Source organism: Schistocerca americana, chromosome 1 (assembly GCF_021461395.2).
Source record: "Schistocerca americana isolate TAMUIC-IGC-003095 chromosome 1, iqSchAmer2.1, whole genome shotgun sequence".
NCBI lineage: Eukaryota > Metazoa > Arthropoda > Insecta > Orthoptera > Acrididae > Schistocerca > Schistocerca americana.
The window spans coordinates 462,592,912-462,619,567 of record NC_060119.1 but is presented as its reverse complement, the minus strand read 5'-3'; the positions used below and the strand labels follow the sequence as shown (position 1 = coordinate 462,619,567).

Here is a 26,656-nt window from a genome sequence, read left to right as displayed (position 1 = left end):
AGGTTTATGAAGCATCATGGACTTTGCATGCAAACCACAGCCAAAATATATCAGAAAATTCCACAAGAGTATGAAGTGAAAATATTATCTTTCCATCGCTTCATTAATCAACATCATTAGAAAACTAATGTGGAAACAAGCTGAACAGTGAATATGGATGAAACTTCTCTGACATTTGATGTGCTGAGTAACAATAGTTCTGTTATGAAAGGTGCTAAAACTGTAACTATAAAAGCAAGTAAACATGAAAAAATTCACTATAATATTGTACTTTCATGACATGCTGATGGTGTGTTGTGTTGTAGTCTTCAGTCCTGAGACTGGTTTGATGCAGCTCTCCATGCTACTCTATCCTGTGCAAGCTTCTTCATCTCCCAGTACCTACTGCAGCCTACATCCTTCTTAATATGCTTAGTGTATTCATCTCTTGGTCTCCCTCTATGATTTTTACCCTCCACGCTGCCCTCCAATACTAAATTGGTGATCACTTGATGTCTCAGAACATGTCCTACCAACCGATCCCTTCTTCTAGTCAAGTTGTGCCACAAGCTCCTCTTCTCCCAGTTATATTCAATATCTCCTCATTAGTTATGTGATCTACCAATTTAATCTTGAGCATTCTTCTGTAGCACCACATTTCGAAAGCTTCTATTCTCTTCTTGTCTAAACTATTTATCGTCCATGTTTCACTTCTATACATGGCTACACTCCATACAAATAGTTTCATAAACGACTTCCTGACACTTAAATCTATACTCGATGTTAAGAAATTTCTCTTCTTCAGAAATGCTTTCCTTCCCATTGCCAGTCTACATTTTATATCCACTCTACTTCGACCATCATCAGCTATTTTGCTCCCCAAATAGCAAAACTCCTTTACTACTTTAAGTGTCTCATTTCCTAATCTAATTCCCTCAGCATCACCCAACTTAATTCGACTACATTCCATTATCCTCATTTTGCTTTTGTTGATGTTCAACTTAAACCCTCCTTTCAAGACACTGTCCATTCCGTTCAACTGCTCTTCCAAGTCCTTTGCTGTCTCTGACAGAATTACAATGTCATCAGTGAATCTCAAAGTTTTTATTTCTTCTCCATGGATTTTAATACCTACTCCAAACTTTTCTTTTGTTTCCTTTATTGCTTGCTCAATATACAGATTGAATACCATCGGTGATAGGCTACAACCCTGTCTCACTCCCTTCCCAACCACTGCTTCCCTTTCATACCCCTTGACTCTTATAACTGCCATCTGGTTTCTGTACAAATTGTAAATAGCCTTTCGCTCCCTGTATTTTACCCCTTCCACCTTTAGATTTGAAAGAGAGTATTCCAGTCAACATTGTCAAAAACTTTCTCTAAGTCTACAAATGCTAGAAACGTAGGTTTGCCTTTCCTTAATCTTTCTTCTAAGATAAGTCGTAAGGCCAGAATTGCCTCACGTGTTCCAACATTTCTACGGAATCCAAACTCATCTTCCCCGAGGTCGGCTTCTACCAGCTTTTCCATTCATCTGTAAAGAATTCGCGTTAGTATTTTGCAGCTGTGACTTATTAAACTGATAGTTCGGTAATTTTCGCATCTGTCAACACCTGCTTTCTTTGGGATTGGAATTATTATATTCTTCTTGAAGTCTGATGGTATTTCGCCCGTCTCATACATCTTGCTCACCAGATGGTAGAGTTTTGTCAGGACTGGCTCTCCCAAGGCCGTCAGTAGTTCTAATGGAATGTTGTCTACTCTCGGGGCCTTGTTTTGACTCAGGTCTTTCAGTGCTCTGTCAAACTCTTGACGCAGTATCATATCTCCCATTTCATCTTCATCTACATCCTCTTCCATTTCCATAATATTGCCCTCCAGTACATCGCCCTTGTCTGATGGTACTAAACTTAATTCAATGATCATCTTCAAATGCAAAACAATTCCAGGTGTTGTTGATCATGTGTATGACAAGGGTTGGATGGAAGAGGCTACTATGAAATTATGGATTACCAGAGTGAGAGAGAGAAGGAAAGGTGTTCTATAGCAGAAGAGTGCTCTTCTTGTATTAGATCAGTCTAGTAGTCATTTGAAAAATTCTGGGAAATACAGAGCTTGCTGTTATTCTGGGAGGACTCTCCACAATTGCAACCTCTTGATGTCTCGATAAATAAATCATTTAAATTGTATATGAGAGAGGAATGCAACAAATGGTCAATGGATGAAACCCAACATGAATTCATGTCCAAGAGAGCTTTAAAATGACCCACAATGAAACAAGTGTGTCAGTGGGTAAAATGTTCATGGTCTAGAGTGGGGAAATACATTATTGTTAAATCTGTCAAGAAGTGCAGCATAATTAATGCTCTAAATGGCAGTGGAGACCACCTTATATATGACTATGACTATGACTATGACTATGACGACAACGACAAGGAGGAGGAGGAGGAGGAGGAGGAGGAGGAGGAAGAAAGTTAAGATTACAATTATTTTAGAGAGGTCAGTTCAGTTTCATAAACAAAGAAGTTTTTTGTCTGGCTTTGCAACCTAATAATAAAAATGGTAAAAATGTGTATTTATTTTTTTTTTTACAAAAATTGCTGAAAAATTAAGGTGCATCTTATAGTCAGTAAAATACGGTAAAGCAAATTACTGTGGAAGCTCCAGGCACAAGACCTGTCTCATACAACCATCCAGCACATCTGCTTCCAGTACCATCATAGGCATATCCCTTCCTATCACAGGTCAGGCCACCTGTGAAAGCAGTCACATCACATACAACCTCTGGTGGAACTTCCATACAGTTTTTTGTATGGGCATGACCAGCAAGCAACTTTTCAAACACAATGAATGATCATTACCAAACTGCAGCCAACAACAGTACTGACTATCCATGATCAACCAATGGCTGCCACATGGTCTCTGCCATCTAGATCAGTCCCTCAGAGATGCAGTTCTCCAAATTATGTAGATGGGATTTGTCCTTACACTATATCCTTTGTTCCTGGAATCTCGTGCCTGCAATCTCCACAAGCCATTGTCTTACACCTGCCCATTCCTATATCTGTGACCTGCGCTTCACTGATTCTATATTCACATCATCCTTTCCTCAGTCTCCCTCTTCGTCATTCTATCCCCCCATTCAATTCCATTCCCCTATCCACATCATTGTGGGCCACATGCAATTCCTCATGCCTGCACCACAATGAGGTCACTGGTGCCACATTCCTATTTTGTGCACTTGCTAGCTCTCCCTTCCAGCCAGATGTCAGCTGCTCCTTCCTCCTCCTTCCCTCCAATTCCCTGCCTCCTTTTTCAACTTCTCCACTGCACCCGATACAACCTCTCAGCCCTGTTAAGTTGCAGGCCTGTACAAGTGTACTTGGGACAACATAGTTCTCTCTCTCTCTCTCTCTCTCTCTCTCTCTCTCTCTCTCTCTCTCTCTCTATTCCCCCCCCCCCCCCCCCCCCCTCCACTGCACATACTTGTGTGAGAGTGCGTTTTCTTTTTTTCTTTTTCCTGTTAGCCCTGAAGAAAGATTTGTGTGGAAGCTTAGGAATATTCTTAATTTTGTTTATGGGCCTGTCAATGATTCAACACCTCATTTACAGAGTGAGTTGTTACCTTTACTTCTTCCATTGTATCTAAATAGTTTAGTAAGTTACAAATAAAAAAATCACTTATTAATGTACTTTTTCTGGAAAAAAATGAAATCAAAGAAGAACTGCCAACAAAGTGTTGCTCTGTGAGAAAATATCATAGGTATACAGTTCTGTTGGGAGATCATTCTCCTGTACCACACTCTATGAAAATTTTTTATGAGAATTTCCTTTGCCTTCTACTTCCTATTTCATATTTATGCAAATCAAGCAACAGTAGGTGGGCACTGATGCAGATTTCCTTCTACCTGTGTTGAAAGATGAAACGAAACCAAGTCACTCAAATTTTTAATAATATTCTCCAATATTTTATTTGTGGGTCCACAGTTGATGATGCCAAAGTTAGAGCTTGATCATTTGGCTGGCAAAAAGGACGAGTGTTAAAGTGAAGCAGAAGAAGAAGAAGAAGAAGAAGAAGAATAGGGGGAAAAAAGAGTCACTGAAAACTTGTCAGTACTCATGTCTTGTATAGGGCGGGTGTGTTTTCCCGTAGAACAAAAACTGCTTTGAAAGCAAAACTGAATTAGATTTAGTGTTGATGGACCAATCCAATGTGAGACATCATCTTTCCACAGTGCTTGCTTGTTTCTACAAGTTTAATTTTTGTGGAAACCCATTTTCTGTAACCTAGATGGAACATATACCCACACTGGATAACACACTACAGAGGCTATATGACAATAAAGTACTAGTAATGATGATACTGTCAGAAATGTACCCATGTCATGCAACAAGTGAAACATCAGACTACTTATTGTATGTGAGCTTCTGTGAAATAATGTGATGATAGTTGATTTGACAGGTTTACCTGCAAAGATGCCGAGCTGTGTGTGAATACTCTGGTCCTCTTCTGCTTCACGTATACGATCCATTTCAAGACATTCAACAATTTCATTTCGTCTTTCTACTACTTCCACAAGGCGTTGAATCAGCTCTTCCTCACGTGCTTTGTCTGAGTCTGTCTTTGTATGTTCTGGCCTCTCTAACAAGCAGCGTATCTGATATTCCAGATCTGCATGTTCCTCTTCCAAACGTTGTTGTCTGCGTCTAAAACAATGTACAATACAATGCTAAGGAATATAATTGTGTGTACAGCTATTTCGTAAAGCTGAAAAACTTAGCTTTATGAGAAATATTGTAGCATGATTTGATAATGGACAACTGAGATCTATAACAGAGATAATTTATACTGCTGGTATACACAATTAAATTTCGTTATGAATATCAGTAACTTCCTAGATTCCTGTTCTACATTTGCTAGTAGCCTGTTAATCTTTGTTTTAAAAATAAAAAACATTGACTTAGATTTTGTATCCTTGCTAACTAAATCAGAACCTGTAGATCAGTAGCGTTCTCTGTTACACACACTGACACATTCAATGTTCTTCCACACAAGTATAAAAATGTTAATGGTGCCTTGAAAGGGCCACTGCATGTGGCTAGTGTGTTTTACATCAGATTCTTAATGGTTACCTTTCCACATCAAATATGTGATCTACAAGCCAGCTGAATGAGAAATTCTTATATGTGGAACATAAATTAAACTTTCTTCAAACCATATGATAATTTTTTGCATTTTTAGGCCAATAAGGGTGCACTTATTGTCCAGTCCGTACCTTCCACAGGTCCCAGGTGGAAAGACCGTCGATCTCTCTCTCTCTCTCTCTCTCTCTCTCTCTCTCTCTCTCTCTCTCTCTCTCCCCCTCCCTCCCCCCTCCTTTTTTAGTGAACACTATATGAAATGATCATTTCACGACATTCATTTACTAAGATCGCATTAATGCACTGAATTTAAGAAAAACTTTTTATTTATTTATAAGGTAATATACATATAACAGAACTACTACAATACTTATTTACAATGAACACATTACTGCACAAAAATCAGTTGAAGCTAGGTTTGCTACCTTTCTGTCTGTACCCAGAAACATGGAAAAATTCTGTCTCGCCAGTCATTCCCTGCAATTTTTAAATTAGATAACTACCTGTTACTGACAGCTTTTGGTTGTTTACCAAACAAAAGCTTTTAAGTAGCACAGAAACAGGAACCTAAATTTGCTTATTCAATTCACACATTACTTGGATCCCTTTTGTAAATATGATTGTCCCTTGAAGCTAGTGGTATCTTCTCACAGGAGCACCAATGATTTTGAAGCAGTTGCGAACTATAATATTGATTTCTGCACTTGACCATCCTTCAGCCATATTCCTTGATATACAACAAACAGCTATCCAGATCCAGAGAGAAGTAACATGATGTGGTATGATAACAAGGAAAAGAAGCCTTGCAATCACTGTGTGGCTGTCATTCACTCACAATTTAAAGTCAGGCACAAAAGGCTGTGCATAGCACCAAAGCTGAGTAATGAGCTAAGCACTACAAAATGAACAAAGTCTGTGCCTTTTTCCGCACAATGGAAGTTGAACACCCTACAGCCATTATACTGTATAATTGTACACACCCAAATCTAATTACCTGTACCTACATCCAACTCTGAGCCACTTGTAAAATATTACAGCTGAATCTCAATAACTGCTGGCTTTCGCATTCAGAAATTTGATTTTACTTTTTAATGTTTATTCTTGCTAGACTTTTGTCTCATAATTGTTTAAACAAGTGGAAATTAATACCATACTCATTTTAAATTAACATATGACTTCTTCTGCTGTCATACTTACAGGTACATCAATTCTGCCTGCCTTCTGAACAGTTCATTTTTCTCATTTACTAACTCAAATAACTGCAGGACTAAGTCTTCAACATCAGGTGTCATGCTGGCCTCTGCAAATCAAAATGATATGAGAAGATACAACCAAGCATTTGTCAGGCAAATACAAATAAATGTATAACTGAATGATAGGTCAATATTAAAATTCACTACCTTCTTCAGTTGCTGTCATTTCAAACTTGTCTCTGATGGTTTTTTCCAGTTTCACTCCTTGTCTTTCAAGCTCTTGTTGTTTCACTTCAATGTCCTCCAGTTCACGCTTGACTTCCAGCATAGGCATGGATTTTATCTAGGAGAACAACAAACAATATAACAGATAACATAAGGAAAAAGAAAATCTCGTTATGAAATGTTATTGATTGGAAAATACAAAAACACCACTTTATGAATAAAGTGGTTTTACTTCTAACATATTGCAAGTTGCTTCTATCACTGTCAAACACCACATGATTGAGAACAAAGTTTTTTGATGACACACTTGTATCAAACATTCTCAAACTTCTCTACCATCATTTCTGGGTAATGTCTCAAGCTCTACACATTACCACCATCCTGTTCATCAGCGGGCAGCCACAACAATCAGCTGATCCTAACAAACACAATAGTGGTAATCATCAAGAGTTTGAGGTTTTACGCAGAACTGACGTGGCAATAAGTTAAATAATGTTTTACACAAGCATGAGATATAGTCCAGAACCAGAATTTATTGTGGGACAGAAAATTATGTGAAATGGGAGACAGGATTAGTCCACAAAGACATGGGGAAAAAAAGAAAAAGAAGAAGAAGAAGAAGAAGAAGAAGAAGAAAAATAAAAGAAAAAAGAAAGGAAAAGTAAGATATGGTTAAGAACTGTCGATAAATGAGAGTTATGCACTCTTGGGGCAAGAGAGTTATGTCAAAAAAAGTTAAGAAACTGAGGAAGCAAGGCAGGTAATACAACCATGGTCAGATCAAAAGAAGGATGAATGCATAATACATTTAAGCAACATGAATAATTTATGTGAAATGAATCATAAATCAAAGAGGGGACACTGATAAATTATTAATTATTAACAAATGACAGTACCAAGTTGTAACCACTAAAACACCAGACTGTGGAACAAATTATACAGAACGTTGATTAAATACTGAGATTTGAAGAAAAAGTGAGGAAATAAATGAAACTGCTATATGTGCAACACCAGAATGAAGGAAGGAAACAGAAGATTTAACACCTTGTCAATGTTGAGGTAATTAAAACCAGATTCATGTTCTGATTGAGGACTATGATGGCCACTGGCAAGCTTTTGCCTTTATTGATTTCAAGACATCACATAAAAACTAAATCTGGATAGTCTCATGCAGATTTCGGCCTCACTCCTCCTGACAGTGAGTTTAGTAGGTAAACCAGTGCACTATCTACAGAAGGTGATTTGATAGCACGGAAGTGCAGGATCAGCAGGAGCACTGTAGCATTCAAATTGTAACTTAGTTAAACTCCACCCAAGTCTGATAATGAAGACAGCAAAGTGCTATGATGAACTATGAGTGTAAATAGATGGAAGAATATTGCTTACTGGGGACGTGAAAAATAAAAAAAATTGAAGAATGGCTGTGAACATTGTAACGTTGTTCCAAATTGTATTGGTGTCCCTCCAGGTACGCACCTGGTCTGGCTATAGTAGATTTTATAAACAGAAATACTATACTTTTACATATATTTTATAGTCATTTTTATATATTAAATTATCGTCACTAGCTTTGTGATCAACTATCAGAAAATTAAGAAATGTTATGCAGATTTATGTATACTTTACCTGTCTCCTCTGTGGCACTGGTCTTGGAGGTGCAGGACCTTTCTTTCTCTTCCACTGCCCAAAAGTACTTTTGTTTGGTGCTGATGGTGACTGGTCAGTAAGAGATGTTGAATCTGAATTCAGAAAGGGAATATTGTTCTTTCACTATCAAACTGATATAATCTTGTTACAAAAAGTATTATGCCTTAATTTTATAAAAAATATTTACCACCTGACTTCTTCTGATGTAATATTACAATTTACAATGCATTCACTTTTGAGATGAAATTTTCTGTTATGATGCAGGACTCAAAGAGATACCTATAATGACTATACTAGATTTTCTAGCGCCACATAATTACAAAAATAATTATGAAAAGAATGTAAAATATTTTTACCTAGTGTTATACTGGTTTGACTTTGTCGGTTTCGATTAGCTGCTTCTTTCTCAGTCTTTTCCCATTCAGCACCTGGTGTCGCATTTGGTGGCAATGATGATGGCAGTGGTGGCGGAGGAGCTGGTCTCGACTTACGTTGCTTACGTGCACTTCGTGGTGAGAGTGTCTGATAATTATTAACGTAAACATTATTCACAAGATTGGAATTTATATTAACTGCTTGTGGAACAGGTTGAAACAAAAATTTAATAACGTATAGGTTCTTCATTTTCTGGTGTGCATTTTTATGTGTTTGTTATAATATATACATCATACGTTCGACAAATTTAAATTATGAAAATACGCAATAAAAATGAGAAAATGATGGCAACACATACAGGGCAGTTATAATTACACTTGTGGCACCTGAGAGCCCCCCCCCCCCTCCCCCCCTCTCCCTCCCATTCCCCCACAAAAAATGAATGAATGTAGGAGAATGAAACTTAATGGAAAAAATTTGTAAGGTCATGCAGAAGAGAAATAATGATTGACAGAAACACATTTTAATTTCCACATGAGTAGGTAACATTTGTTAATTGTGTACATGTTAATGTTCTAGGTTTTAAATGTTGCTTAATGTGACAAACACCTGCATCCACAAAATCCTGGAACCACACTGCTGCTGCCCAAAACATCTCAGTTCGGGTGTGGAGCACAGAATGTTCAGCTGTCAGGACAAAGTTTGTACGCTGCTTGAAGAGCAAACACGTGCATCCAGCATTGTCAGCCACAGCAACAGTAAAGTAACTTCAACAATTTGTGGCACAACTAGCCATCAGACTCTCAAGAGCAGTTCCCAAACGGCCAGTTAATTCGAACTCCTGAAGTACGTTCAATGCCAGTGCAGAAAGAGGACCTCACATTTTCCTTTAATGCATCAATACTTGTGAAGAGCAGCAGCAATATTCCTGTTTAGGTAAAACTGCTTCAGACCTGCATGGACTGACTGCAACTGTAATGCACACTGATGCTTAAGTTTCAACCCTTTGTTGCTGTACCAGTACCAGCGACTAAGGCAAGTCATGACACTAACACTACTAACAACACAGATCCTGGAGTGCACAGTCTGAGCATAATTCCTATAAACTGGGTGACCATTTGGTAGATACTTTTCATCTACAATGGCTAGGGTAGTGGAAGTTTAATTATAACCATCCTGTAATTTAATGATTTAGAAACTATCATTCCATCACTGACACAATGTTTCTTTTATGTCATCTTACTGAAAAACAAAGAATTTAACTTGCAAATACACTAAGCTTCTATAAACTTTGAAAAAGGGTTTGACAATGTACTTAGAGAAAAGAACTGCAATATAATGAAGTAATGAAGATATGCCTTACTCATAATATTATTATGAATACATGACAATTGTGATAGATACTGATTGAAACTCAACAGATCCAGAATCAGTAAATAAGGGTGTGAACTAGTATTATAGTTTATATCCTGCAGTATTCATCACATCAATTGTTGATGCTACATACAGATGGCACTGTACATCAAATGACTGCTGAATTCATTTCCTTATGCTAATGAACTCACTCTACATTTTAGAAGAGGATGATCCATGAAGAGTATTATACGAATTTAACGAAGTATGTACTAAATATAATATGAAAATATTAATATTATGAAAACAGCAAAGGTTTTTCGGGTGAGAGGCCCATCTGAAATAAAACTGTTTTTAATTATAAAATGTTATTCCTTATAAACTAATTAAATTAACTTTGTTGTGGTTTCTCTTATGAATGTGATAATGACATATAAAGTAAAATCAACACATTTAGCATGATATGCACAGCAATTAACTGGCACCTAGAAACTAAAACATCAAAAGAAAGCCTACGAAATTTTTTTCAGTGTGGTTGCTCTCTAAGCATTGTTATATGGAAGCGAGTCACTAAAATTAAATAAGAAATATGTATTCAAAGAGCAGAAATGAAATCTCTCAGAGTAGGGATATTTAAAAAAAATAATAATAATAAAAAATTAGAACTTTACGGAAAAACTCTCAAGCAAGTATTGTATGAGAAAAGTTATAAGAAAATAGCAGAAGATATAATGAAAATATCAAGAGAATGGATCAACAATAATTACCAGTAAAGTTAAAAATATTCCACATCAAAAGCAAAATAAAAGACAAGGACAGATATTGGCAGACCAAGGAAAAGATTAGAATTAGAATTACAGTAAGTAATAAATGGCTTAAAAGAGTCCGAAATGAAGAAGAAGCTATAATCAAAAACTCAAATATGACTGATGGCAGTGTTTGAAAAAAAAAAAAAAAAAAAAAAAAAAAAAAAAAACAGGCAGACAACGGAGCTGCCGGAAGTACCGTATTTACTCAAATCTAAGCCGCACTCGAATCTAAGCCTCACCTGAAAAATGAGACTCAAAATCAAGGGAAAAATAATTTTCCCGAATCTAAGCTGCACCTGAAATTTGAGACTCGAAATTCAAGGGGAGAGAAAAGTTTTAGGCTGCACGTCCAAATCGAAACAAAGTTGGTCCATTGTAATATGAGACACAATTTAGGTCAAATGAATGACGATACAGCTACAGTAGTTTGGTTCAAGTCGTAAGCTTAGCAGTTAAGCTTTACCATGTAACCATTGCTATGTGTCAGGTGCTCCATCTGTATTTATACCGGTACCCTTCCTTTTTCACATGCTTTGTCTGGTTTGAATTGATTGCTTATTTTTCTTTGATCTGATAAGTGCCGTTCTCTTTGTTATAGGTGTTTACGTCACTCTAAGCTGAAGATGCATTACTGTACTGTGTCATTCATTGTTTGTCGCATTCTGATAATGAGTGTTTACGGCCTGTCGCCACTCGTGGCATGGCTTAAAAAGAGAGAGAGAGAGAGAGAGAGAGAGAGAGAGAGAGAGAGAGAGAGAGAGAGAGAGATCATCTTATTAGCGAAACAATGGCAAGAGACTGCTATTTGTTGTTACTTACACTGCTGCTTTCTTTGATAATGATCAACAAGAACCAAATAATAGACTGCGTATGATAGAAGATGTTCTGAACAGGAGTTTAGCGAAAAATTTTCTACGTTTTAAAATCTTTGCAGACGCCTCTTTAGTACTTTACATTCTGCACAGAAATTAGAGTCATCTTAGATTTAAAAATCTAGTCAATTGCAGTGCTTCATTTCTGACTGTATCACTATTACACGTAAGAATAATACGGATATAAATATGACATGATATGTATATTCTTCCACGTTTTCTGTTGTCGCACTCTAGTTTCGTAGTTTATTGGGCAGACAGGATTTAAATGAGATAGCAGCAAACACGCAACAATACATGGTAAAATGTTTGTATTCATATTATTCTTATGGTGAAGAGAATACTGCATTTGATACACAATACATAAAAGTTCCTATTAGCAACCATCTCTTCCCACAGTTAGGAAAAAATTCAGAACATAGAATTGGCCATATTGACAAACATCCCAAACAGTCTTGCCAGTCAGATTTTCGTAGTACATTGAAATGCTGCTACATTCGAAGATGAACAATACGGAATTTGTATTTACTTCGTTGGATAATGTATGAAAATGCAGTGATCGAAACTGGGGGCGGAGAAAAAAAGCTCATCTTCCACCTTTTTTTTTTTTTAATTTATTTACTGACACAGAGGTTTTGGTGCCAGATTTATCTTTGTGCCTGCAAAGCATGCCTGTGTAGCGCTACATATATTCGACGGCAGGAATTAGTTGTGACGGCACCTACCAACATTTTTCAGAACTTCTGCTTACTTTGCACTCGATTCTAAGCCGCAGGCAGTTTTTTGGATTACAAAAACAGGCAAAAAAGTGCGGCTTAGATTCGAGTAAATACGGTACTGGTGTCACAGAAGATGCAATACTGCACACAAAGTCTGACTGGCCACTGAATTATCTGATTATTTTATCCCAAACAAGTCAGCTGCAGTCTTTCTGATGCCCAAAATTAGTGTGGTGTATAGGAAATTGAAAGTTATATGATCTTATGTTCAGAATACATAAAGCAGAACACCTACCAACAGATTTGCAAGAAGTATTGTCATTGCACTACCAAAGAATAAACAAGTGGACAAAGTGGAAACTACTGTATAATTAGTTTTGCGTCACTCACTCCTACAATGCTGACAAGTACATTATACAAAAGTTTACAAAAAAGTTCATAAGGAGTACTGGATAAGAAACATCAAAGCCAAATATGCGAAGAGACAGAGCTATTTCCTTGATCTTACGAACAGAAAAAAAAAAAAAAAAAAAACTGTGGACTTACAGAAATTCTCATCAGTGTACTGAGGAATAACATGTTCAATACCATGAGAGGTCAAAAGTAATCTACAACACCTACAAAAACATGCAGAAATAATAAAAGTGATCTAAAGGGTGAAAGTTGTGTTGAGAAGAATGTAAGGCACAAATGTAGTTTAGCACCAATATTGTTTAACATGTACATCAAAGAAGCAATGTTTAAAACGTGCTAGAACAGCATAAATGAAAGTTAAGATTTGAAGCTGACTGTTTCTCTGGCTGTAAGTAAGGAAAATTTGAGAGACTCTTTGCACTGACAAACTGAAAAATTATTTCATACTTTTTTTTATACAACCACAGATCTCAATGAATTCCATGACACTGATAGCTTTACTCAATGCAATTCTAACCATACAAAACACAAAGTGAAGCAAGAACACACAGGGCACCTGAAGCAAAGTACTAGAAGTACAAAAGCATAAACCACAAAAGCTTTCTTTAACAACATATTGTTATGGAAAAGTTCTGGTCATCACATGGCTCTCTTCCACCCTAAACATTGCATCATCCATCCTTCGCTACAGTTTCATATTTTACATTTATGTTATCTCTCTCTCTTACTGTCAGTAATCGTACAAATTACCAGCCCAAACTAGCATGGTTGTAGGTGTCTTTTTGTGGCCACCTACTTGCAGTGGTTGCAACTGCTTCGATTGCAAGTCGTGCTATACACCTACCAACTCAACCACTGGATCATAGTTAAATATTACCCATTATTCATACAAAAGCTACCAGAGTTTTCAGTTTTGTTTATATGTCTATTGACAATTCAACACTTCTAATATTTGGTGAGCTTCCAGTTTTATTACAGAACTATTTCTGTAACTAAAGAAATTTACTGGTATTGATTGTTGACAAGAATTTGCTAAAACTGTCACTCCTCAATACATCATTATTTGGATGAGAAGAACGATTAGTTGTAAAACCAAAGAAGAAGAAATTGGAAACAGATGCAATATGTTGTTACACACTGGTAATAGACACTGGTACAGGAATGCATATTCAAATACAAAGATATGTAAACAGACATAATACAGTGCTGTGGTCGGCAACACCTATACAAGACAATCAATGTCTGGCACAGTTGTTAGATTGGCTATTGCTACTACAATGGCAGGTTGTCAAGAGTTAAGTGAGTTTGAATGTGGTGCTATAGTTGATGCACGAGCTATGGGACACCGCATCTCTGAGGTGGTGATGAAGTGGGGATTTTCCCTTACAACCATTTCATGAGTGTACCATGAATATCAGGAATCTGGTAAAACATCAAATCTCTAACATTGCTGTGGCCAGAAAAAGATCCTGCAACAATGGGACCAATGACAACTGAAGAGAATTGTTCAACATGACAGAAGTGCAACCTTTCCGCAAATTTCTGCAGATTTCACTGTTGGACCATCAACAAGTGTCAGCACGCAAACCTTTTAATGAAACATCACTGGTATTAGCTTTTAGAGCCAAAGGCCCACTCATGTGCCCTTTATGACTGCACGACACAAAGCTTTACACCTCGCTTGTGCCCGTCAACAATAAAACTGGACTGCTAATGACCGGAAACATGTAGCCTGGTCTGACAAGTCTCATTTCAGATTGTATCGAGTGAATAGACATATACAGGTATGGAGACAATCTCATGAATCCATGGTCCCTGCTTGTCAGCAGGGGACTCTTCAAGCTGGTGGAGGGTTTGTAACGGTGTGGGCACATGCGGGTGGAGTGATATGGGATCCCTGACATGTACAGATATGCTCTGACATATGAAACATGTAAGCATCCTTTCAGATCACCTACATCCATTCATGTCCACTGTGCATTCCAACGGACTTGGGCAGTTCCAGCACGACAACGCAACATCCCACACATCCAGAATTTTCACAGAGTGGTTCCAGGATCACTCTTCTGAGTTTAAACACTTCCGCTGGCCAACAAACTCCCCAGACATGAACATTATTGAGCACATCTGGAATGCGATGCAATGTGCTGCGCAGAAGAGACCTCCACCCCCTCGTACTCCTATGGATTTAAGGGCAGCCCTGCAGGATTTGTGGTGTCAATTCCCTCCAGCACTACTTCAGACATTAGTCAAGTCCATGCCACGACATGTTGTGGCACTTCTGTGTCCTCACGGGAGCCCTACACGATATTAGGCAGGTGTACCAGTTTCTTTGGCTCTTCAACGTAAAAGGTCTTCATAATTAGGCAGCAAATAAATCATGAACTCAACATTAATTACACAGACAAGACAAAAAAGAAGTCTCTTGAAGAGCTATTAGACATCCTACTGGCTGCAGAACACATTATTTTGAAAAGAAGGAAGGCTAGGCTTTATTGCATTGTTGATAGGATCGTAGGAAATTTAGCACTAGCTCAGACTAGAAAAGGATGGATAAGGGAATTTGCCTTGTTCTTGTCAAAGGAAATGCCCCCACATTTCCTGTAAGTGATAAAGACAAACCACAGGAAACCTGAATGTTGATAGACAGATACAGATTTGAAACCTATACCTCTTAAACAAAATCCAGTGCCATAACAACTTTCTTCCATTATCTTGAATCCATGGCACAACTAGTCACTGCCTTCAGCTTAGTGCAAATCAGGAAGGCATACCAAACACAATTGATCAATTGATAAGAGGCGTCCAATTTAATCATTCATTAGTTTGCTTCCAGTCATAAACGACACTCTTGGTAATGAACTCTTGTAGGTCTTTTTCATTCATTCATTCATTTTGAGCAATGCTGCAGTTGAAACAAACTTCGACTTTAAAATCAGGGCAAATACATGTCAAGTGTAATTTAAAATAAATTCATACTAAACCCAAACTATTTTATTCATCATTTAGCTCAACACATATCTACACATAGCATGTTCCTGCGAAACGTGCATTTGCATATGGCAGACCGAATTCGGATAATAGATGGTTTTCTGTAACAGTAAGCAATTTTTGTAGTGCAAATAGACGATTTTCATGAGTATCATTTTTGTAGTTAGAATAAATTAATGTGATGACAACCATATGAATACATTATTGACTCATTAGCACTGTGATTTACAACTGACTAGCCAAATGGTAGGGCCACATGTAAAAGCAGCCATGTTACATACTAGCTATGCTGCAATTACTTCTCTCTCTCTCTCTCTCTCTCTCTCTCTCTCTCTCTCTCTCTCTCTCTCTCTCTCCCCCCCCCCCTCCCCTCTGTCTTCTCTATCTTTTCCCTATCTTTTCCTTGCTGCATGACCCTGCTACTCTCTTCTTGCCTTGTGCATCCTTCTGTACATCAATTAGCCGTTCTAACAGAAGAAGGGCTCAAGCTCGAAAGCTAGTATACTGGTTTCCATTCCACGTGTGTATGAGCCACTTATCATTCTGCTACAGGTGAGTGGTTGTCTTCCCTTATTTTACATACAGTTCCATCAAGGAATTTCCAGTATTCTGACTGCTTCAGCCTTCCACTTTGCTCTAGCTGCAAACAGTTCTCATTGACATTTGTCATACATGCAACATGTGTGAAAATTTTGGAGGAATGTGCAGATTCTCCACCTTACATGCATTCTGGGCTCTTACACCTTTTACATGCATATTGGATATTATTACCGTGGATCAGAGCATGCTTTTTACTTTAGTCTCCTCAGTATTTGTTTTCCTTTCTCATATTAGGTTATGTTTTGAGTCAGAATCTATAAAAATTGTAGATTACAGTTCTGGCATAATATCTACTGTTGTGTACAGCTGTGCACAAATCAGGATGTCAATAAGAGAATACTAAAGAGTAATAAAGAAGTTACAGAAACAGCCAATGAATCTGTATGCTTAGGGCAACTGAAAACAACAAGCAGATGGATACTCAGAAGGATACATAGGAGAGTGAAAATTTACTTGGAACTCATATGAGAAAATAAATTCTGTATTCCAAGGAAATACCCAATTGGCCTTAAATGAAAAGTCCACAACTGCTGAAATACTGGCAGTATTAACGTGTGGAAGAAAAATGATGTTAAATGATCAAACAGTTACACAAAACTGAGGATAGCCCAATCGGCATTGGAGAAATGCATGTTGGTCAAGGCAAGAAGTGACAGATAAATTAAGACAGAGAAAAAAAAAAAGGATGGAAGTTCAGGACATAATAGTGGCTCTTACAAAACTGAACTTGAGATGGGCTAAGCATATAGTGAGATTAACGAATATGAGAAGGACTAAGGAAATTCTGTGTTTCATTCCTCATGATAGGGAAAGGCTTAGATGCTGACATGATGGAAGATGGAGTAACTATATAAGGAAACATGCAGGACTAAGTTGGATGTGAAAAGCAAAATATTATTATGTATGGTGAAATCTGGAAAAGGCCTGTATTTAGCAGTGGATGATCAATGGCTGATGATAAATGGTGGCAATGGTGATGGTGAGCTATATCTAACTCTCTTATACATCTTTTCATCATAATGTAATTAAACTTATATACAACATATTTACATAAATAATTTATTGTGCAATGTAATGCAGCTACCACCCAATGATGATTGGAAGACCATTAATAGTAGCATAATAAATAATTTTAAATAGAAGCAATGATGGATAAAATTTATGTTGTGTGAAGACATACTACTATGTCTGTGTCAGTGAACATATGAGTACTCAAACCCATGTGGAGTATCTTTAGTTCTTAAACATTCAATTTCTTTTTCAATTAATGGGAGTAGGGGTGCATTTGAAGCTCACTTTTGTACGTTTTTCTTGCGTAAGTCGAAAACCAAGGCCTCTAGCAAAAGCATATCTCAGTAAAAAATTTCCTACACTGACGGTCCAACGTTCAGGATTTTTAATTTTTTTTCATGTCACTCTTCTACCACTGCACAAAAATTTGTGACTACTTGAATTACCTCCCATACTCAATCTTTTTTCTCATCTTCGTTGACTGGGATATCACATCACTGGCATAGTCACATGTTTAATTAGCATTGTTGATTTAAATGTCCCTTCTGGGTTCCGAAAAAGAATTAACTTTTGTAAATGTTATGAGAAACTAATTACGTTGACAATTTGATACAAATGTAATCCTTACAAACACAGTAGTTCCTGAGAAGGCCAGACAAACATACTGAAATTTATTTGTTAATTTTATGCTGTTACACTTCACTTCACAAAATCATTATGCACAATTTACACAAATATATGCCAGTACCAAACTGAACTACATTAAATTCCCAAAAAAAGTCCTCTTCATTTTTTTCTCTAGACTAATACTCTGTACATAGTGAGTGAGACAATATGAAAATTCGCATGACACACATGTGCTGTAGCTTAGGTGGTCTTAGTAGGCCAGTCTGAGGTACTGACCCAAAATGATAGATCACAAGTGTCCTGTATAAATTAGTTTGGGTCAACTTCTTTCACACCACTGTGGTAAACTATAAAACAACTAGTGTTTACTGCCAGTATAAGCAGTTACTCAGGCAGGTAAACAGAATACAACAAAACATCCAGTTCATTGTGGAAATGGAAACAGAAGACAATACATTATCACAAGATGTAACAACAGGTAAAGCTTCAACATTTGCAAAAGTAACAGCTACAAACATGAAACCATGCACTGACATTCACAAAAAATGGCAGTGATTAGAAATCTGGAATAAACGCTATGCACAACACCTCTAAGTAAAGATAATTATCAAGATGAAATAAACATGATTATCAACACAGCACAAAACAATGGACACACAAGAAGACCACACACAAAGCTAAACAACACCATTAAGATGCAAATACAAATAGAAGTCAGCAGATTTAAAAAATCCAGATGTATCAACACATAACAGCAACACTCAATGCACACTCGCAAAGGAAAGCTCAGCCCTCAAAATGAACACAAACTGGCACAACCATAACATATCACAACCAACTCTCTCACAAAAGTAGTAACATCTTCTAAAAACTTAGAACTTCTTCACAAAGAACAGCACAACACAAAAGAAATTGAAAACTGTGACAGGAGAGAAAGATGAATACAAGAGTGTAATCGTTGGAACTCTATAAATATACTGTGATGCCTGCAAGATATTTTAATATCAGGTCCAAAGATCATAAAGGGGCACTGAAGAGTATGTATCCCAACTCCACTAATGCAGAACTAATAAAAGAAAATTGCCCACTTTCACGATCCATCAGTCAGTCCTTCAGCATGAGGAAGACAATGTGCTATGCGTAACAGGAGAGCTGACGTGCATCTCGTACATACAGAACAACACACTGATAGATAAACGTGATATATAAATTAATGTAATGAGAAAAACACATGACCACATGTGCTGCCTTGAACCATTGCAGATATCCTACCAAAATATGTAGAATTAAATAATTTCATATACATACAGGATGTTCATTTTAACTGAAGACACAGAAATATCTTGAAAACTACACAAAGGATTAAAAAAAAGTTAATATTCCAATTTGTTTGTCTCAGAGGGGGACATAATTGATACCACATTTGACCCCCATCCCCACCCTACCCCTTGAGTGGGTGGTGGGGAACAACTTTTAAATCTTCAATGGGAACTCCCATTTTTTACTACAGATTAAGATCCTATGGCAAAATCTAAAAAAATGGTTCAAATGGCTCTGAGCACTATGGGACTTAACATCTATGGTCATCAGTCCCCTAGAACTTAGAACTACGTAAACCTAACTAACCTAAGGACAGCACACAACACCCAGTCATCACGAGGCAGAGAAAATCCCTGACCCTGCCGGGAATCGAACCCAGGAACCCGGGTGCGGGAAGCGAGAACGCTATCGCACGACCACGAGCTGCGGACGGCAAAATCTACATACTGTTTTGTCTGAAGCATTTCCTTCATTTTGCCACAGATGGCACTGTAATCAGAGGAATAGAAATGGATGCACACTCATTATTTATGACGTGCTACTCAATGGTCCTTGAATATCTTATGGCACATGGGACCCCACCTTCATGCTGTGTGGCTGGTGCTTGAGGCGAACGCTACTCTAGTTTTCAAATTAGAGTAAGTGTTCAAATGTAGTACCACCAAATTCAATACACTTAGTGATCTGATTTTCAAATGACCCTACACAGGACAGAAGCATAATCTGCACGAATGTCAGCACAGGCATTTCTGATGTGGTCAACTATGTCTTCAAGCACCATTGGCAACCTAATGGGTCGTAGTTCACTACACAGTCATGGTGGTGCATCGAGTAGTCCCTTGTTCCATATGTTGGAGGAATACAACAATGCAAATGGGGTTTCCAATAAGAAGTTATGAAGTACTGGACTGTTCTACCCTCACAGCATGGAGTTGGGATCTCATGTGCCATTGCATGTTCAAGGGCCATTGAGTAGCATGTCATAAATTACAATTGTGTTCCCACTTCCAATCCTCTGATTACAGTGCCATCTGTGGCAGAGTGAATAAATGCATAAGAAAAAATGTATGTTGATTTTTCCATAGAATCTTAATCTGCAATAATAAAAAATGGGGTGTTCCCATGAAGATTTAAAAGTTCCCCCCCCCCCCCCCACCACCACCACCCACGCAAGGGGTGGGGTGGCAGGTCAAGTGTGGTATCGTTGGATGTCCTCCTAAGAGACAAACAAATTGGAATTACAGCTCTTTTTGACCCACTGTGTAGTTTTCAACATAATTCAATGTCTTCAGTTAAAATAAACAACCTGTATGTACCACTGACAATGCCTAGCATGAATAAGTGAAATGTGTTTAGGGGAGACAAATATAACATTTAGTTGCAAAAGATGGAATTTCTTCATAACTATATGATAGGATTATAATAGAGGGAAACATTCCACGTAGGAAAAATATATCTAAAAACAAAGATGATGTGACTTACCAAATGAAAGTGCTGGCAGGTCGACAGACACACAAACAAACACAAACATACACACAAAATTCAAGCTTTCGCAACAAACTGTTGCCTCATCAGGAAGGAGGGAAGGAGAGGGAAAGACGAAAGGATGTGGGTTTTAAGGGAGAGGGTAAGGAGTCATTCCAATCCCGGGAGCGGAAAGACTTACCTTAGGGGGAAAAAAGGACGGGTATACACTCACACACACACACGCATATCCTCTCCTTCCCTCCTTCCTGATGAGGCAACAGTTTGTTGCGAAAGCTTGAATTTTGTGTGTATGTTTGTGTTTGTTTGTGTGTCTGTCGACCTGCCAGCACTTTCATTTGGTAAGTCACATCATCTTTGTTTTTAGATATAACTATATGATAGAGTATAACATAAGTACAGTGCTTTCTAAAACTAAAAATAAGCTGACCACTCTCTCACAAATAAACAAGAAACAGCTTATTAATTTTTGGACTAAAATTTATTTAAGATGCTAATGATTCTCATAATTATACCATTACTTAATGGCATAGGAAGTAGTACAGGACATTTACCACACTGAGTGTTGGTGAAGATGCACGAGATGAGCCAGCTGAAACTGGAGGGAACAGCTCTTGGGCAGAAGGTGGTTGTGGGGCAGGTTTCTTCTTTCTTCGTGGAACACTACCCACTGGTGTACCTGAACCCCCCACACTGGACAGTGAAGTGTTTGAATCATACCGATCACTGTTGCCACTTATAGTATCCTTCCGCCCTGCGGTTTTGCGTGGCAGTGGTTCAGGTGTAGATAGCGTCCTAAAAAGTAAGATAAACAGTAACCTTGAAACACTGCATTTCATAATGAACGAACTTTAAAGACTTCATTACCTGCATGAAGGAAAAGCCTTTACAAATAAGAATGGAAGTGACTGTGATGGCAAAAACAAGCATTATTATTGCAATACCCTCACATGGAGGGGGGGGGGGAGAGAGAGAGAGAGAGAGAGAGAGAGAGAGAGAGAGAGAGAGAGAGAGAGAGAGAGAGAGAGAGAGATTGACTTTCATGTGTCTTTCTTTGATTTTAAATATGAAATTGACAGCAACACAAATTTTCTACGAGAAAGTAAACACAAGTATAAAGGCATTGAAGGTAAGGTTACAGAGCTAGTAAGATGCATCTTTGGCCTAAAAAATTATAGATTTTCTTCTATACCATTCCTTTCTATCTAGTGTAATAGCACTGATCTGAGTAGCGCTCACTCATTAATGGACATGACAACTTTTACAAATCATTCACATTGAGATGATGCATCATCATATTACATATTTGCATGTTGATCACATCATTGCCTCTGGTAATTAGTAACAAATAAATCACTGCACGGCACATCCTCAAATGTGTGTTTCCGGGTATGAAACTGTTCTCTCAAGTAAAATGGAGCTTTGCATTAATACAGGAAAATAATTTTTGTGGTGCACCCAACCCATTTACCTGTTTCTAAAGTTAAAAATGCCCCAACTATTAATTTTCTTCTTTCCCACTGGACAGAAGTACAAAATATGTTTTGTTTCTTTTGTTTGCTAGAGATCATAGTTAACAACTTATTCTCACTTTCTGATTGATTAAATAAGCTTCATGATCAAGGCTCAGATTTGGTCTCCATCCAAGTTTCTGTTAGAACAATTTTCTAATGTGAGCATCATTTACATTTTCACCCTGTACAGAAACATGTATTCCAGTTACTATGTCTTCATGATAAAGAGAGAATAAAAAGTAACAACATGCACACCTTCACCTATCCTTCATTCAGCTGTTTCCTTTGCAACAGAATATTAATATTATAAATATTATGCCATACTGTGTCAGCAAATTTATATATTTCACAGGCAAACTAGGTAGGAAAAAATTTATATATGAACATTTTACTTCACGCTAGCAGCTATAATGTTGCAAATGGTTTCAATTTCCAGCTCTTTAATTTTTTTACTTTTTTATAATGTCAAAAATGTAATCATACTAGTGTTGCAGTAACACTGCACTGGAAACACTTCCATGTTACACCCTGCTTACTTGCGCTTTGTGGAACAAACTGGGTAATTCCAATAAATAGACATTTCTGCACAGTACAAGTATTGTATATAAATAAAAGTTTGTCCTGTGATAAATATACATGAAAGGAATGGTGTCAGAAATAGAGCTATACAGTGTCTTTAAGTCAATAAAGAAAGGAACATGTTTTATGTATCTTTAATGGCACTAATGAGAGAGAGAGAGAGAGAGAGAGAGAGAGAGAGAGAGAGAGAGAGAGAGAGAGAGAGAGAGAGAGCTTGTTTCTTATATTTTTAAAATGACTGCACAAGAAATACATAAAATAAATGTGTACATTGACACATTCAGTAACAGTTCTTCTTGGTTAACAGCTGAGCAGAAGGAAAGGTATGATTTAGTTGGTGACTATGATCTAAAGACACAAATTCATTACTGTGAGAAACTGGACCACATTTGAATTAAGCTGGTCATTTATTATCAAACAGCTAGCAATACTGTCTTTGCCACAGCTCATCAACAGGCACACAGTGTCTCATAGTACTAACTGCTCACAGTGTGCACCAACAAAGAGATTATTCACACATTATGAGTTTGTTAAGGGAAATTTATGGTACAAGTTGCTTGATATGGTCGAGGCGTGATGCAGTACATAGTGATAGGCGTTGAATTCAGAGAAGTGTGAAGTAAAAAAAAAGTAAAACTTGTTAAATAGGATAATTCTGTTAACTTTGTGAATTACTCATGATGTGAGATAATATAAATAAAATACCCATTCCATTTAACTGCTTCATAAGTGAATATTAGACATCAGGTCACTGGTAAAGCATGAGAAACCTACACCTCACACTGTACATGAGCAGATAAGGTCCCTGCCATGCTAGATCAATAGCAATGCATGCAGCAGCAACATGATCATTGAGTAATTGGTAACCCCAATATTGGAGCAACAGAACACCGTACATTTCTTACTAAGTTACATCTCACGGACCAGCTTTGTGAACTGAATTTAAAAATACTTTTTAGTTGTGGTCCACTTGAATGAAATGAGAGACATATTGACTAGAAAAATCTATATATAATGATGTACTTCTGGTGTATGTTGACTGACATAGTGCAAGTGAGGATGCTTAATGTTTTAAATGCTAGTCGGTACTACGTCTATAACAAAGTTTTTATTTTTGTCAAAGTTTTCCATTTCTTTTATGTTATCACCGGTGTAGCTGCCAGCTATGGAAGGTGGGTGTGAAAAGTAATGATACACTACGCAAAAAGATTATATATAACATAGTAATGTGGGAATTAGACCTACTGTATTCATTAATATTCAATGGTGTGTGGGGTCACGTTATGGTACTTTAATAATTCTCAATAAAATGAGTCTTCCGTTTAAAAGACAACTTAAATTTTGTAGTCTGTTGTTTATATGTAATGGCGATTTGATTGAATTACTTTTATTACAAAACAGTTTATTTCCATACATAACACAGAATTGTACAGCATTACTTCATTTCTAAATTTGAAAACCTGTAGACACATCACTTTTAAACCTGAATGCAGGTTAAAACATACAACTCCTTAAATGCAACATAATCACAGTCACAAATTTTTTATTTTATCTATATTTGATAAACTTTATTTTTTATACAAAGTATGAGCAATTATGATACAGATCTTTCATAATTTTCTACACTAACAGTAAAAACACTTTGGTATATGAAGTTACACTACTAAGTTTAACATATATGTAGCTCTACTCACTTCAGATTCCTAGGCAGTGGCACAGGGGTTTTTGCAGCCTGTTCCCGTACAGAGGGTGGAATTTCTTCTTCACTGGTTACTTCATCATCATCATCATCTGAGAAAGGATTGAGACTAAAATCTGGGGCTTTTATTAATCTCCTTTTGTCCTTAGGTGAATCCAGCTTTGTATCTACCCTGGGAGGGTTCTTTTTATTTCCCCCTACAATATTTTCACTGTGTTTGAGCTCATTGTCATCGTCACTGGATTCAAAAGGATTTATATATTTTTGTTTATTAACTGGGGTGGATGTTTTTATCTGAGATTTACTTTCACTTTCATCATCACTGTCTCCAAAAGGATTTAGTTCTTCAGGATAATCTGATAAGTTAGTTACTTCAGTCTGTGCTGGGAGGTCTGCTACAGTGACAGCAGTTTCTGGACTAGTTACAATATTTCTGCTGTCACTTATGGAGGATGGTTTATTGTCAAGATTACTATCCTCTGGCTGAGTACTCAAAACACTTATATCCGAGGTGTCACTAGTGTCCTTCAGATTGGAGAGAGGTGAATACATTTCTAAAGGCACTTCAGAATGTTCACTTTTTCCTTCTACTGGCAGTGTGGGTTTCACTGAGGTATGAACAGGTACCTGTTTGGAGTTATTTTCACACTCAATAGTTTTAAGTTTATCAAGTTTTTTATCTACTCTATCATCATTTAAGGGCAAATTATTACTAGACAGTGCAGGAGAAACTTCACAATTCAATGTCCTTAAATTTTCCTCGGTTTTACTTTCCTTTTCTTCCTCAGAATTTTTTCGGTAATTAGCATACTTTTTATTTACATCTGTTTTTGATGCTTTTGAAGACTCACCATTTTCAAACATTTTAAGACGCATTTTCACTAATGAACTAGGTGACAGGGTGTCACTTTCTTTGGTATTTTTTGAATCTGCTTTTCTGTTTTCCTGAGGCAAGTCTTTATGCAGTTCAACAGCAGTAAGAGGTTGGCTAACTTCACTTTTAACAGTACTATTATTTTTAGTGATATCACTTTCACTGTATTTCAGATCTGATCCAGCAGTCCTTTCAGATGAACCTTCTGTAATTTTTGTTTCAGTTTCACCACTATCACCAACTTTACTAACAGAGTCCACAGTAAAATCGGCAGTTCCTGATTTCGTATCAGATGTCCTAGTTTGTAACTCATCAACTGCAGGACTCAGTGATGACTCAGAAACAGAAGAATTACTTGCTTGGTTTTTCTCTGCAGATGAACTTACGTCTGCATCCACAAGCCTACTTAAGAAATTGGCTCTTGCTCCGGTGTCCTTTACATGTGTTGGAGGAAGGTGTACTGAAGATTTGGATGGAGTATCATTTGCTTCCTCTTCTGCCATTACTGATTCATCACTGCTCTCTGTAGGTGGTGTGTCAGGAATGCGAACACCATCCACAGCAAGCACTTCATCAGGGCACGTCTCACAGCAGTAGCTGCCACCTTCCGTTTCATAGCAGTTGGCAACGCTCATCTGGTTATGACAGCGGGCACAGCGAAAACAGGAGCGATGGAACAGACGTTTGTCCACAATGAGTCGCTCTGCCAAGAATACAGGCATACCACAGCCAACACATGGTTCACGGCCTCGCCATGATGCTGCTCTTACTGCAACCTAGAACACAATAAAAACAAGAATTAATGTCAGTGGCAGTGGCAGGGAATGACAGCTAAGTTTCCATTTATTATGTACAGGCTTCTACATTGTGTTTAATGGGCAAAAAATGAAAGCTGTCAATTTTCTATATTCATTAACTAAAACATACTGAAGCCATATTTCCAGATTTTCATTCAAGTTTCAAATTCCATTTCTGGACACAATATTTCTCTTTCGCTTTCAGTGATCAGGGCACCATGAGTCTACCTGGATTCTGATGAGATGGCAGGTGCAAAGGACAAAAAAGACCATCAGACTACATCAGTCAGTTTAGTACAAAATCATAAACATAAACTTATATGAAGACACCAATGAAGACCTCAGAAATCAAAACATAAAACCTATTTTTTTAAAATAATATAAAAACAAAGTCAGTAAAACTCATAACCCACTTTGTGCAATATAGTCAT

The 26,656-nt window shown here is 37.3% G+C and overlaps 1 protein-coding gene across 1 annotated transcript in view; it reads right to left on the bottom strand.

The window, feature by feature from the left end:
* Positions 1-26,656, bottom strand: part of LOC124603335 (MICAL-like protein 1) — a 67,399-nt gene that overhangs the window by 4,500 nt on the left and 36,243 nt on the right. The window contains exons 5-11 of the mRNA XM_047136388.1: positions 24,550-26,204; positions 21,317-21,557; positions 8,543-8,708; positions 8,166-8,278; positions 6,522-6,657; positions 6,319-6,421; positions 4,448-4,686 (exon numbers count right to left, since the gene is read on the bottom strand). Coding sequence (XP_046992344.1) covers positions 4,448-4,686; positions 6,319-6,421; positions 6,522-6,657; positions 8,166-8,278; positions 8,543-8,708; positions 21,317-21,557; positions 24,550-26,204 — 2,653 coding nt within the window. The remainder of the gene's footprint in view (positions 1-4,447; positions 4,687-6,318; positions 6,422-6,521; positions 6,658-8,165; positions 8,279-8,542; positions 8,709-21,316; positions 21,558-24,549; positions 26,205-26,656) is intronic.